The sequence below is a fragment of the Terrapene carolina genome, unplaced genomic scaffold, assembly GCF_002925995.2.
Source record: "Terrapene carolina triunguis isolate 2854851 unplaced genomic scaffold, T_m_triunguis-2.0 Scaffold233, whole genome shotgun sequence".
Classification (NCBI taxonomy): domain Eukaryota; kingdom Metazoa; phylum Chordata; order Testudines; family Emydidae; genus Terrapene; species Terrapene triunguis.
In genome coordinates this window covers 8,470,693-8,485,769 of record NW_020664584.1, presented here as the reverse complement: position 1 = coordinate 8,485,769, position 15,077 = coordinate 8,470,693, and the positions used below count along the sequence as shown (strand labels likewise).

Genomic DNA, 15,077 nt, shown 5'->3' with positions numbered 1-15,077 from the left:
CCCCCCCCCTGTGGGGGGGGGGGGCGGCCGGAGGCTTTTTCGCCTGGGGCGGCAAAAAAGCCAGAGCCGGCCCTGGCTGTGGCATCTCAATCTGGGGTTTAGGTGCCTCAGGACCTTTGCTGATATTGACCAGAGAGACTAAGTGTCTTGATTTGCCAAAGGTCCTAGAGTCTAACGGGGATGAGAAAATGCCCAGTACTGTTATCAACATTTCAGACATCTCCAATAAGAGCAGATTTCTAAACTACACTGCTCTGATCCCTGCCCTAGGTACCTGCCAGCAAATGCATCTGCTTACAGGACCTCGCTTTAACATTCAGAACTCCTAATGGGCTGGGTCCCACAGCTGTTTCCAGGAGCTTTGAACCTTGCATACCATCAGCCAGCCCAGGGCTGTTAGGTTTGTAGATTTTAAGGCCAGAAGAGACCATTATGATCCTCTCCTGTGACCTCCTGGATAACACAGGCCAGAGGCGTTCACCCAGTCATGCCTGCATCAAGTTCAGTTACTACTGGCATCAAAATGGAGCATAACTGTATTTTTTAAGATATCCAATCTTGAATTAACTATTTAAAGAACTGGAGAATCCATCATATTCCTAGACAAGTTGTTCCAATGGTTAATTATCCTCATTGTTCAAATGTGCACCTTGAAGAAAGATAGAATCCTGGTTTAGCAGGCTATTTATTCTCAATGTTCCCAGCTGAGCCCCCTTTAAACTGAGCTTTACAATGCTATTTACCAAAGCTCTTGCCACAACATCACTAATACAGAAAAAAAACAAGAAGGTTCACTTATGTTCGAGGCTGGGGTTTCTTTGTGCAAAATGCCTCAAAGGCATTGGAGTACAGATGTCCTACAAACACAATTATTATTTAGGTTGCTGCTCTACAGTCTGGTTTCAGTGGCTTGCTAACTGGATTATCATATGGATTGTGCGGAGCTGTCACAGTCCTATTTTGCTGGAACTACTACATCAGTTTGGGAGGTGGCTTTCCCAGCTGCTTCCCCTGGCAGAACTTGTATTTACCACCTTTTATAGGAGATTGTCAGAAGCTGACCAATATTACACTCTGGGTCATTTAGGGCATGTCTACACTGCAAAGACCCCAGTGTGTCTCAGTGCCTGTGTCAACTGACTCCGGCGTGTGCTACAGGGTTAAAAATAGCAGTGTAGATGTTCCCGCTCGGGCTGGAGCCCCGTCTCTGAGACTCACCCATATCACCAGTTTTCAGGGCCCAGGCCCAGCCCGCTACGTGGCTATTTTTAGCCTCGTGAGCCAGAGTCAGTTGACGCAGGCTCTGAGATTCACAGCCACAGCATTTTTTGTAGTGTAGATGTATTCTTAAACAACTTGATGAGCTCTAAGAGAATGAGCCTGGAGCTATGAGGCAGGCAGGCCCCTGTTCTAACCCCACAACTGCCACCAACTCCCTGGGTAGTCTTTGACTAGCCATGTCTCTTCTTTGCCCCAACTGCAGCCCTTGTTATAGGGAGGCAGATGAGATTTTTCTGGAGGCTAGAGTGGTTGTGAGGATCAATTCAGGTTTGTATGGCACTTTGTCCAAGGAAAGCACTAGCCCAGGGGTGGGAAAAATCCAACTCATCTAACATTTCTGTCCAGCTTCCTCTGCCCCCTTGCTATCTCTGAGTCTGGGTTGCCAAAAGTTCCACAGGGCAGTCAGGGGACAGGGAGCGAGGTGGGGGAGGGTTGGATAGGGGGTGGTGGTTAGGGGCAGGAGGTCCTGGGAGGGAGCGGTCAGGGGACAAGGAGTAGGGGGGTTGGATGGATGGGAGGTTCTGAGGGGGGCAGTCAGGGGATGGGAAGTGGGAGGGGGCGGATAGGGGGCCAGACTGTTTGGGGAGGCACAGCCTTCCCTACCCGGCCCTCCATATGGTTTTGGAACCCCAATGTGGCCCTCAGGCCAAAAAGTTTGCTCACCCCTGCTCTATGTGCTGCTGTGGCAATTTTGGGTGAATGGACCACTCCACAGGCAGGGCTGATTTAGGCCACAGCTTACCTCTAGCAATTGCTCCTGGTTGCAGCCTATTGAAGACCAGGCCTGGCCATCTTCAAGATGCAGCACAAGACTGATTGAAAGCAGGTCTTTCAAAGCTCCTCTTTGTTACGATTTCCAAAGCTAAGACCTACTGGACACAGTTACACTTCGTAGTCTGTACTGATCATGTGTAGCTCAGGAGAGCCCACCTCCTTCCCTAACGTTAGGCAGAGATGAATCACAGCAGCAGCTGGGCATGTTGCTGCCAACGTTCACAGCTGCTAAAACGTGAGAAGGTTCATGCTACCAAAAATACAGGTACATTTTAACCCCAGCTCATCTCTGCAGCCAGTGTCCTCCCCCAGCCAGCCAGCCAACAATACCATTGTTATGAGTCAGGGAGGTTAACCTCTCCGACCATGTGGTCTAATTTGCACTGGCTACAGGACTGGGTAATGTGCAACACAAATGGCTCCAGGATTACAACTTTTTTCGCATAGTATATCTTTACATAGCATTAAGGATACTCAGCAATTAAACTTCACCTAACTTAAAACCAATTTCAATCACTTAACACGAGAATTTAAAACAGATGGACAATCATTTATTTATTTATTAAAGAATGCAAAACATTATACTATCCAAAGATGCATTATACAGAAACCGTGCTCAGAAGAGGCAAACGGGATATCTGCATGGCACTGACACATTGTCCATAGGAAGGAAAAGATGTTTTATGGCTGTTGAGGCAGATACGTCTACTAACTGCCATCTCTTTCTTTACCACAATGCTATTGTTTTACAAGCAAGCAAGACTTTCCCCTTAGCACTCTAACCAGTATAACTAAAATAAATCACCTGAGATTATGTGCTTAATGCATTCTATATTACCAAAAAATTAGCTAGGGTTTCAGTGTGTGACAGTTTCCCATACAGTAATTGTAAATAAAAATACACACAGCTAGACTGAAAAGCATAAAAACAATTCTCTAGTTACAGTATCTGTTGCACTTAGTGACCCCCCTTTGCCCATGTTACAAGTCAGCCATACAAATGTAGAAAATGGACAGCAAAAGCCCCTCAAGCTACAGAACACTCATTTTAATTATAAAACCCACATAATTGTGTGCATTGAAAATTCACAGCAAGTTCTGCTTTCTCCTGCTGGCTGTATTTCAAAGTCAATATTAGAAATAGCACAGACATCAGCTTGTCCCAGGAAAAGAGCTTTTCAGATGGCAAATAGGAAACAGTTTACTGTTTGATATTAAGAGATCACATTTGTATTGAGTCGGTACAAATGTGTTTGGAGAACCGACATTTCTTCTAATAGAAGGGAATTTCCACTAAGGGAGCTGACAGTAAGTGGGCTTAAGTCTACAGACAATGTGCCAAATCCTCAGGACTGAGGGGGCTTCTTTGTCTGCATTACCAGTGTAAGCCTCCCACGAGGGTGGCTTACTTGGCCCAGAAGGATCACTTGAGTGTAGGGGTGATTCTCAGGCAGTGTAGAGTTGATGGAGGGCTGTGGCTGGAGAAAAGGGAACATGGCTGCTGATTCTGGGCTCTGTTTTTGGCCTCTTGTGGCCACTGCAACAAGGCTCGAGTTTGTTAGAGCAGTTTGAGGTCTGCTCTAACACAGAGGGCTAGGGGATAGAGTCATACAGCGCTACGATCAGGCCTCCTTTCCACACCACCCTGACCTGTGCTCTTTGGCCATTCCAGAAGATCCGGCTCTTTATGTATATATTTAGTATTTGGATAGATACTCACGCTAGTTAGTATATCAACATGCTATGCACTCAGCATGTTACAACAATTGCAATGTTTGTAAGCACTTCTCAGAATTCTCTCCTGCCTCTAAAGTGGCAAGATCTAAAGTGACAACTGACAAGCAGAGATCTTACCCTTCAGAAATGCCCTTCTGCCCTAGGTACTGTACTATCCAAGGACCAGATATGTTGTCAGTGGCATAAAGTCACTCAAATATCCTGAATCCATTTAGATTGCTCCCCTACTCACATATACAAACCCTGAAGACATCCCTCTGCAATATTAATGCCACGTCTACACTATGGGGTTATATTGGCATAACCCCAGGACTGTAATTATTCCAGCATAATGGCATAACCTCATAGTGTAGACACAGCCTATACTCATGTGGAAGGGATTTTTCCCATCGGTGTAGGAACACTACCTCCCTCTGCAACAGTAACTAGGTCAATGGAAGCATTCTTCACAGAAAGCTTGGTCTGTGAAAACATTGTTAAATCACATACTGTTAGGATATTTGGTTTTCCTGAGCATTTAGATGGCTCAGATGTTTAGTTTCCTTCATGGTTTGAACCAATTTGGGGAAGAAGATTTGAGCCAACTTTGAAAAGTGTTCAAGTATCACATTTAAAAAGTCCTCTGGCTTCTGTCTCTTTGTTCTGCACATTGATATCCCAGAGATACACCAACCTGCTTTGTTTGCAAGGGAGTCCGGGCAAACCAAGGTCTCATCCCACACAGTGCTGAGCCTTCCCTGACGTCATGGTGAGTGAGGTGGTAAGTTCCTCACATAATTTTGCCCCTGGTTAGAAGCAACAATCCAACTTTGGGTTGTGATAAACATGAATTGTTTTCATGTATTTTGATTTACAGAGATCAGGACTGGAAAAACAGGGTCTCCCTTTCTCATTCTTGGGTGGCTGGCTGTTTTGCAGATGGTTTCACAACTATCTCCTTATTGCTGTTTGGTTTTAATGCTAATAAAAGGAAGAACACAAACAGAAGACTGAATTCCCCAGACAATACATTGGGGTGGGGGGAATGAATGTAACGTATGTATTCAGAAGTCTGCAACAGACAGACAAATTACTTCTAGTTCACTTCCCAATTACACACTGGTATTGTTCTGTCACATCAGTGGCATAAGGGCTTCATCACCATCTATCTGGCTTTAGTAAGAGTGATGTGTGCTGATACCAATGAAGAATTGTTCCAATTACTTCCCTGGAAAAGGGAGAGACCTGCAGCCTAATATCCTACCCACACAGAGCAGGAAAACAACTGTCTTTGAAAAGCACAGTTAACGGCCACTGATTCACCACAGTAGCAAGTTCTATGTAATTCCAGTTTGGTTTCTGATGGCAGCAGCTGGCTCTGTGAATCAAAGCTGCAGATGGTTTGAGTCTCAGATATGATTTACCATGAAAGTGAAATTAGCGATAGATTCCTTGGGAGAAGGGATTTTTGCAGGTACTACTGGGATGCTGCTAGAACTGTAACTGACAGGAGTTTGGTTATACAGTCATGAAAGAGATGGAGATAATGTCAGAGCATAAAAATGACCAGCTGAACAGCTTAACACTCAACTACAAGTGTCTGGCAGGTAACTACAGAGCTTCAGATCTGATATAATTACCACCAACAGAAATTTAGTTCACATTTTTTAGGGGGGATAAGCATGGCTTTTACACTGAGAAGTTACTGTCTTACACAATCAAGAAGTTATCGACTTCTAACGACATAGCTCACATAGGTGGCTGTCTTCGTGTCTTGTTCTACAAGTGTATGTAATTAATGAGGCAACCAATGGTAATTTATAAACCTGAGAATTTTTTTCTGAAGATTTTGGTCAATTATACCATAGCTGTCAGGCCATAAATTTGGAAGAGATTTTCTGAAATCTTGTCAAAAATATCATCACACAAGGAGTTAGCAAAACACGCAATCTTTTTTCTACACTAAGAACTTTGAACATTATCAAAGACACTTTAATTCCAATTAAAGTGCAGCATTCTGCTGACAAAACATAAGCAAAGCAAAGATATCAGCCACCTATGTAGATGAAGATAGTGATTTTAAAGAAGCAAGAATTAGCCTGTAATTTGAGAAATTAAAAAAAAGTGAAACTTTGTGATTTTTATTTGAGTGATAGATTTTATACAGAAAAATATCAGAACTAGTCACTAATTCTCGCAAACCATAAATGCATGAATCGTATGAAATACTGATCACTGGTCCAACTCAAGTATTCAGCATATGATCTAGTAGTTTGAACAATTAAAGGAGCGTTCTTGATTAGGTCCAGTGTAAAATATTAACCTTTTGGCTAAGGTCAATGATCGCTTCAATTTACACGGATATATTCTCCTTCCAGGGGACAGGAGGGAAAAGTAACACCATGGATTTGCACACGATGGGCTCAACCTCTTTTTAATCCCTCACTTGTAAAAATCTTATTACAATGGATTTGGTTAGTTTTCTCTACTGTACGGAATTCATAGTCCAAGGCACAGAAATAAAAAGGTGCTGTAATTAAATAGGGGAAATAATGAATGAAACACCCTGCATTAGATAATCCAAAGGAATGACAAAGACTGAGTATAAATGGGGATTCAAAGCATGACGTACCATGTCTGTCCCAAAGAAGCCCAATGCTTTTAAATGTGAACATCCTATTATCTACGTGGTGGCAAACTGCACAGAAAACTCACTGAAGAAACAGCTTGTTTAGTCTGGATTTCCAATACGTCACAGAAATCAGGACCTTCTTCTGACATGACACAGCAGAAGATAGATAAATATATCAGCTCACAAAAAGACCCAACATATAGAGAGGTATGGCTGGAAATCATGCATTCCTTCCTCTGCTAACACAGTGGTCGTGAGAGGCATTTCTAGCACATAAGCATTCCATTAGTCCCCTACTGCATATTTTGTTTCAGTGTCATATAAACTATAGTCACAGTTTACTTTCGAGGTGTCAGTGTTTAAAATCAGTGCATTCTTTAAAAGTAATTAACTATTACAATGTAGGGAACATAGGGTCTCTTGTAGAAAAGCCTTTTTGAAATCAAATTAATCCAGGAACATTTTGCTCTCGTTGTGGCACTGGGACAGGTTTCTATGGAGTCCCTGTGTGGCCAATAGAGAGTCAAGAAAAGATCATTAGGTTACTCACAACATTTTGGCCAAGAAACAAGAGGGAAATTTGTCGGACAGATCCTAATAATAAAAAGTGCGTCAATCAAGGGCAGCAGAAAATCCTTTCCCCGTTGTTGCTGGAATGAGCCATTATTCAAAGATCGCTGGGCATTAGCAAATTACTTTTGAGCGTTGCTTTTGTTATAAATGAGGAAGTCAGAAATGTCGTGCCATACATTACTGTCGTCATACAGGTAAGTCATGGAAGACTGCAGAGAAGGTTGGAGAGTGTGCCGATGATATTCAAAGAGCCACAGAACAATCCCCCAAGTCACAGCAGCAAAGATCGGGAAAGGGTCCTGCTTGGGTTCTGGGATATAACCTTTCTCCACTGCCAGTCGGGACAAGCCAAACAGAATACGAGACAGCAGGTACATGTTTATCTACATAAAGAGAAAACCCAAGGAATATTAGTTTAGTAACATGGCTAGCAAAACTGACCAAATCAAGCAACTTGGAAGTTAAAGACAGAAAAGGTTATTAGCTGACCATAGTTTACTAGCTAATTGCTTTCAACATTGTAGTGTGTGTTTGTATCCTCCTAACATGATTGACACTCTAGTTCTGCTGAGCAATAGGTTTCATCTGGTACAACATCTATCACTTGGAAGATCAGTTGTATTAGCAGTAGATGCTGCTGCTAATACACTTCACAAGGTGGCGTGAAAGAGCTCAGTCAATTGGCTCTGCATCTTCATTTTAAAATCCAATTTAGATAAACTGCATGGGCACACTTATATCGGTTTCATACCGTTTATATTGGAATAACCTGAAACTGTACATTTTACTACGTCAGTTAAACAAATATAAGGCAGGCTAATCAAATTAAGCGTGTCCAAAGAGAGTTCTGTGGCAGTTCAGCTATATCAGTTTCAAAACACAACTTCAGTTAAACCAGTGCAAGTTTGTGCATGTCCAACGAGTCAGTGGCAGAACTGGGAATACAAGGCAGGTCCCCTGGCTCCCAATGCTGTGTGCACTACCCACTGATGCAAACTGTTTTCCTCTAGGCTTTGACAGTAAGTGAGCTATATATGAAGAGTGGCCATATCACATTACAGCATCACTTACCGCATCAGTCTCTTTTTGTTTTTTAAATCCTAGTCAAAGTAGCTGGTACACAACATGATGTTGTTTTTTTGGCAAGGTCAGAAAGATCAAACTCCACAAATACATTTGTTTACCTGGCTGTTGATATGATTGTTTTCACCAAACACTAACCAGCCCCCAACACAGGCTGCCACGAAGGAGTGCAACTGAAAGTTCTTTCCCTGTAGTCGGGATTGCAGCGCCATCAGCCCCTTGTAAGTGAACACAAAATACGCCAAGTTTCGGGAATGAGTGTATGTGGCCTGAGCAATCGCTTTCAGTTTCTCTCTTAAACTGAGCAAAGGAACAAACAAACGTTAGTAAAGCAATAACGTGATCATCACATTGTTCACTCTGCTGGTACCTTGTCTACTTAGACTAAAGTTTTTGGGTCAAGAAGAATCTACCACTGTGTGTACAGGACCTGGCACAATGGGGCCTATTCTTGGTTAGGCCGTAGACACTATTGTAATACTTTTCTTTTCTGAATGGGCTCAACAAAAACAAAGCTGTGAGGATGGCTCATTTCACTGCTAGGTCACTGATCAGAATCCAGTCTAGGTCTCTGTGTACACTAATGATTTACCATCATTCCAGAAATTGACAGCCAGCCATTGGAACAGCTGCATCAGCAAAACTACCTGGTGGCTTTCCTTGTCTACACAATTTGCACTGGTGCAGTTTAACCCTGCTTGAAACAAGGTAAGCCCCACTGGGGCTAACGGCAGTTCTCCTTGTCCGCCCAAGTTACTGTACTGGTGACTGGCCCTCTGGGAAAAATCCCCAATACTGTATAACCAAGGCCTAGCTCAGCGCTGAGATATCAGCTTCCTGAACCTCTGAAACAACAGGCTGCATTCTGCTTGTCATTTGCATTTTTAAAAAGTCACACTGTGAGATTTTCCCATTTAGTTATGAAAACAAGTATTTGATCTGAACATGTCTGGTGTTTTCAAAGGGTTCACTTTTAAAAGATGGATGGCTGTAGCATGCTCTCATCCTTACAGAGAATGCTAGAAAGGAAGAGCTGTCTGTACCTTCCACTCTTGAAGAGAAAGGTCATCACCAGAGCATGGGGGGCACGGATCTTTGCTCCATAGCTGCAAGAGAAAAATTATTATATGCATACACAATGTTTTCAGAGGCTTTTTATTACTGTAAGCCAACTACTGATCTTTTAATCCATATATTATAGTGGAAATAAACCACAAGTCATTGGTTGATCAGCTTAAATCAATTTCAATACATCGCCTGATAATTCAATCAATGGGTCGGTAGCTTTATTTTTTATTTATACAGTATTTACAGCCAAACAGCCACAGGCTAAGAAACTGTAACTTAAAAATAACGAAGGTAATCAGACATAACACATTCCAAATGGGAATAAAACCAAACCACCTCAACTGAAGTAAATAAATGCTAGCTCTGAGCACTTGAAAAGGGGCATTAGCCACTTTACAAAAAAAAAAAAAAAAAAAAGGTTATGAATGCATCTATAGAGCCCTGCACAGATACAAAATTTGTATCTGATCTGCAAAAATGATCCGTGGATAGCTGCAGATTTGCAGGGCTTTAGATAAAACATTGGGATCCACATCCATCCGCGATCCGCGGAGGAGAGAGCGCCCCTCTCCCAGCTACAGCCCGGAGGGGGACGGGGACGGGGGCGAGCTCCTCCCCCGCACAGGCACAGCCCGGGGAGGGGGAGGAGGGCCCCGCACCATGGTACGGCAGGAGGTACAAGTGTGCCCCGGCTTACACCGCTCCGTTCCGGAAGCCCTTGAGCACGGCCAGCGCCGCGCGGTATCTGCGCTGCTGCAGCAGGGAGTTGACGGTGTAAAGCAGGGTCTTGAGCATCGCCTGGGCCCCCATTGCCGCGACGCTCCGACCGGCGGGCCGCTTCGGTAGCGCGCAGAGCCAATGGGAACTCTGGTAAACAGGGTCCGTGCGGAAAGCAGACGCCACCAAGGAGAGGTTCCGCATCCGCACAGAGCGAGCTCAGTCCATCACACTCGCATAGGCTGCCTCAACTGTCCATCAAACCTCCTGACTAATGGGAGGCGCTGCCCTGCCCCTTCAAGGCGGAGATATCGAAAGTGATCTTGCGATTGCGAAAAGGTCCCTATACTGCAGCCAATCACAGATTGCCCCACCTCCAGGTCTGTTGCTATTGGCCAGAGCAGAAACTACCCTCTTCCAATGGGGGTTGTTGCTCTGGCTGGCTGGCAGCCAGCGAAGTGGATCTTTCGCTGTCTTGCGGGGCTGGCGGTGGGAACTTGGAGCTCCATCCCTGGATCCTAAGGCGTGTCTCAGTCACTGGGGTCCCCGGCCCATCCCACCAGCGCAGCCTCTGCTGGGCCACAGGCATAGCCGGGGAGAGTCGGGCTGCGATGCCCCAGGCTCCTGTCCTGTGTCTGACCTGGCCAAGTACCAGTCGCTCAGGGCACGGCACAGAAACCTTGTGCTGGGCATGAAGGGAATAACCTGTCCCAAGAGAAGTCTCTTCCTAACCTCTGCCACTTAGTGATGGGTTTGTGGCCTGACATAAGAGATGTTTCAGAGTAGCAGCCGCTCCTGACATAAGAGAGTTTAGCGTCCTTCTAAAAGAAAAGTATTCTCTCCAGTATAACCACTGATGGTCTCATTACATGTCTGGTCTTTTTTTGAATTCTATGAAACACATTGGCTCAATGTTGCCCAGTAGCAGTGAGTTCCACAGGGTAATTGTGCATTGTGTTACACTCCCCTGGCTGACACCCTGAGAGCGAAGGGCTACGAGGTGCAGATGGACACCCTGATTGTCGGAGCCCTGGGCGCCTGGGACCCCTGCAACGAGTGTGTGCTGTGGACCTGCGGGATCAGTCGATGCTATGCACGGCTCATGCAGCGCCTCATGGTTTCAGACTCTATCCGATGGTCCAGGGACATCTACACCGAACACATCACCGGCCACCGACAGTACCAGGAGGCGTGAGCCGGAGTGACATCATGCATCGACTACGAGAAAGGGACTGAGAGACTTTGTCCATTGAACCATATGAACAGGAACCATAAACTCACTGAATGTTAAATCTCACCAAATGAGGGTCAATCCATCCTCGTCATTGTATCCTCTCATTATACTCCACACCTGAACATAGCCATTATATGAACAACATATCCTCATATCTCAATGTCTGTCCTTTGACCCATTAACCTTTTACCCCTAATCGGGGATATTGCAGATTATGTATTCCTTATGCCATCTGATCTTAAACCGAATTTTGCACCCCTTGATAATCTGTACGTTATTCCCTGATAACCAGAAACTTCTACACTTAAGCTCTATACCGTTCACTTTCTTTTTAAACATCATCTTAATAAAAAAATTTAAACCTGAAAAGGTTGTCTTTTCGTCAATTTTAAATGTATTCGTTCTCTCTAGGCTTGGCAGAATCTGATTTTTATTTTATTATAATTTTGACAGATAATATCAATGTTTATTTTTAAGCATATTTTTAGATTAATTTTTTGTAGTTGTGTAGAATTATTGGTTTTAAGCTTTTATTTTTATCTATTTACATTTTCACAGTTGTAGGAAATTATGGAAGGGGCAGATAATAATTAATGACAGTAAATGCTGAGATTCAAAAAGTTAAAGTTTTATAAACTCTTAAAACAAACTATTAAAAGTGGCAACATCTATCATGTAAATGGGGCCTAAATTAGGAACACCCAAAGTGCAGCCAGAGGGCCAAATATAATCATTTCAGGATTCTTAAAGAGATCATATTTAGCTCTCAGGTTGAACTAGAGTGACCAGATCACCCAAGTCAAATATCGGGACGCGAAGGGGAGTGGGGCGTGGCGGGAGTGGGCGTGGCGGGGCAAAAAAAACAACAACACACACACCCTTCCTCCACAAGTGCTGGAGGGAGGCCCGGGAGACGCAGGGGAAGCGCGGGGCCAGGGTGAGTGAGAGTCCGGCCTGGCCCCAGTGCAGGCAGGACTCAGTCGGGCGGTAGGGAGAGTAGGGGGGTGGCCCGCGGGGCCAGGCGGCGGCTGTTCTCCCCCCCGGGCAGCGGGACTCCGGAGCAGCCGCTGCTGCAGCTCCCACTGCCGCGGGGGGAGGAAGTGGCCGATGGCCAAGCTCGGCGGCTGCGGCTCTGGCGCCTGGGCCCGAACCCCCCGAGCCCGGGCCTGCTGCGGGGACCCAGCAGCGCCCACGCTGCGCCCAGCCCCTGGCCAGTCGCGTCTGGGCTGGCTGCCCAGCTGGTGCTATCCCGCGGGCGGCCCCAGAGTGGGGGCAGCAGGCCCCAGCCCCCCCGTCCCACTTCCGGGCTCCGGAGCATTTCCTTGTTTGTCCAGTGTCCCAACCGCACATCGGTCGGGACGCGGGACAAACAAGGAAATATTGGGACAGTCCCGATAAAATCGGGATGTCTGGTCACCCTAGGTTGAACATTTGTCATCCTCTCTCTATAACTGCCGTTTTTTACTGCTTGAATGGAACCAACAAGCAATTTCTGTTCAACGGGGAAAATACACACATCAGCAAGTATTCTAGTCCTGGGTATCTATTTTTACTAACAGTAAATGTAGCTGATACTGTTCTTGAGCTCCTTGGAAGCCGTCACTGCATCACTTGTTAGTGCTTTGTTGGACATCCCTCCACTAAGGGCCAAATGCTGGTCCTATTAAGGCCGCTGGGACTTTTACCAGTGACTTCAACAGGACCAGCATTTGACTCTAAATGGTCAAGCTGTAGCCTGAAGGGTCCTTCCTGGTGGCCAGCATACTGAAATATTTTGAGAAAGAAGCAGTGGGGGACGGGTGGTGGGAGGGAAGCTGGGTTTTTCACAAAGTGGTCTGCAAAATGAAGCAGTTTGAGATCTCCTATATCATTCACGGACAGCAAACTATGTTAAAATAGAACCAAGGTTGAGAATGTATGTATTAGTTAAGGGTAAATAACATTACAGGAATGCTGTACTTATCCCAAAACCAAGCATTATAAATCTTAGCATTATTCAGAATTAAGGTTAAACTTAAAAGAAACCCAAACATGTTAAGATAAGAAATGCACAGTTAAGACACCCAAACAACCTTAGCTCTGCTCTGTAATGACATGATGCAGTAACCACAATTATGATTAATGCTCTTTGGTGGTTGTAGTTCCCTTCATGCTATCACTAGAGGGCACAGTAGTTATTATTTCAAGCACTGACACCCAAGCTAATATGCAGCCATAGAAGCTGGGTCTTAATCTACCAATGAGAACTTTTGACACACATGTCCAGTCTCACTCGACTGAGTCATTACAACCAGTAGACTTGTTGAATGTCAATTAGCTGTACAGGAGGGGCGGTTAAACTATATAGGCTATCACAGTGACTCCAATTAAAAATTACCTGAGTTGTTGTCTTGAGCTTGTCTGTAGCCAATACAATTATAGTAATTAGATACAATTGCTGATCACTTAGGGTGGGATCTCTAGAATGGGGCTGCAGTGTGCATGCTTAGAGGCTGAAACATCTGCATCTAGGGATTTGTACTATAAAAACGTAGGCGCCGAGCAAATTTAGGTACCTACAGGGTTAGAGAATGAGCAGGAGTTCTATGGATTGCAGTGGCGCCTAACAGCAGGACTCAGGCATTTAAGTACATTTGTGGATCCCACCCTTAGCCTATTTATACCTCAATTTCCTCAAATATAGCCTATGCACAAGATCTGTTATGTTTAACCATATGGAACCTCTGAAGTCTGTTATTCCATTTTTAAGATCATTCAAGATAAAGGGCCTGTTTTTTAAAGGTATGTAGGTGCCTAAAGATGCAGATAGGCACCTAGTGGGATTTTCAAATGTGCCTAGGGGTCTAACTTCCATTGATTTTGGGAGTTAGATCTCTCGGTGCTTTTGAAAAAATCCCACTAGATGCTTATCTGCATTTTTAGGCACCTAAATACCTTTAAAATTCTGACCCAAAGAAAATACTGATTAGATGCTAAATTTCTTAAAGGACCAAGTTTCTAATTAATTATAACTCAAACGAATTCACAGGTTTATATGTACATTCTCAGCAAATTCATTCTTAAAAAGTGCTGTGAGTTTGTGGAGGAGAGATTCTTTGTTTTTACACACACAACATCCCTTACTTTACTCAACTTTAACTACGAAGTTGTAACCCAGGCCTCCATAGTTAGACCAGTACACCAGCTATTGGTAAAATGAATAAACCAATTTCAACAAGTCAGGTTAGAATTCAGGCCTGTGCTGCTGGCATCGTATACTTAGTCGAGAAATCTTAAATTAGGGGAGGCACCAACTTTGGCAGATGAGGAAATGTCCACAAGGTTATCTGCATCCCTGTGTGTGTATCTGGCTCCAATTCCTACAAAGGTACCATTCTCAACTGTTTTCAGCATGAACCATTGGGTTTTCATTCTGCCAAGCAACTGGTTTTTAAAGGGCTACGATTCTGGAGCCTTTCAGTGCTCTAATGTAGATGTTCTCTATTGTAACCACAATACCAATGCACCCCTCGGAGCTCGCTCCCGCTCAGTGCTCTGCATTCTGACTCAATGGTACTGAACGGTCCATGCTGATCACATCTAGGGCAGTTCTGTGGCTGTGACCGTTCAATACCAATGACTTGTCCTTGCACCTGGCCGGCTCAGCTGTACTGTTGGCATAGTTACGTCCCTCCGTGGGATATTTACCCACATATAGATACTCTAGTACCCCCATAAGGGCTTTATTCCCTATAGACATCCCCATCCCCATCGGGCCTTTACCCCATATCTGGACATCCCATCTGGGCACCCCATTCCCCATAGGAGCTCTACCCCCCATATGGACACCACATCGCCCATATGGGCCTTACCCCCCATATGGGCACCCCATCCCCCCATAGGGACACCCCAGCTCCTCCACAGGGGATTTACCCCCCATTTCATGCTCCACCGCCCACCCCCTGCAGACCCCGGCGCGAGGCTCCCCCTGGCGGCCGGCCCGGCGCCTCCAATCCCTTC

The 15,077-nt window shown here is 44.9% G+C and overlaps 1 protein-coding gene across 1 annotated transcript; it reads right to left on the bottom strand.

Moving 5' to 3' along the window:
- Window positions 1-5,876: 5,876 nt before the first annotated feature.
- PXMP4 (peroxisomal membrane protein 4) lies at window positions 5,877-10,048 on the bottom strand. The gene is made up of 4 exons (XM_024194573.2): window positions 9,825-10,048; window positions 9,103-9,165; window positions 8,161-8,359; window positions 5,877-7,359 (listed from the first exon to the last, which is right to left on the bottom strand). The coding sequence occupies exons 1-4, from the start codon at window positions 10,046-10,048 to the stop codon at window positions 7,096-7,098; spliced, it is 750 nt and encodes a 249-aa protein (XP_024050341.2). The 3' UTR covers window positions 5,877-7,095.
- Window positions 10,049-15,077: the final 5,029 nt, after the last annotated feature.

Bases quoted from the DNA above. Each gene is read 5' to 3' on its own strand.
- PXMP4 (XM_024194573.2), bottom strand. From the start codon at position 10,048: ATGCGGAACCTCTCCTTGGTGGCGTCTGCTTTCCGCACGGACCCTGTT. The intron at 9,166-9,824 runs GTAAGCCGGGGC...TTTCTCTTGCAG, and splicing joins GGCTTCCGGAACGGAGCGGT to CTATGGAGCAAAGATCCGTG. The intron at 8,360-9,102 runs GTACAGACAGCT...TCCTTTGCTCAG, and splicing joins TTTCTCTTCAAGAGTGGAAG to TTTAAGAGAGAAACTGAAAG.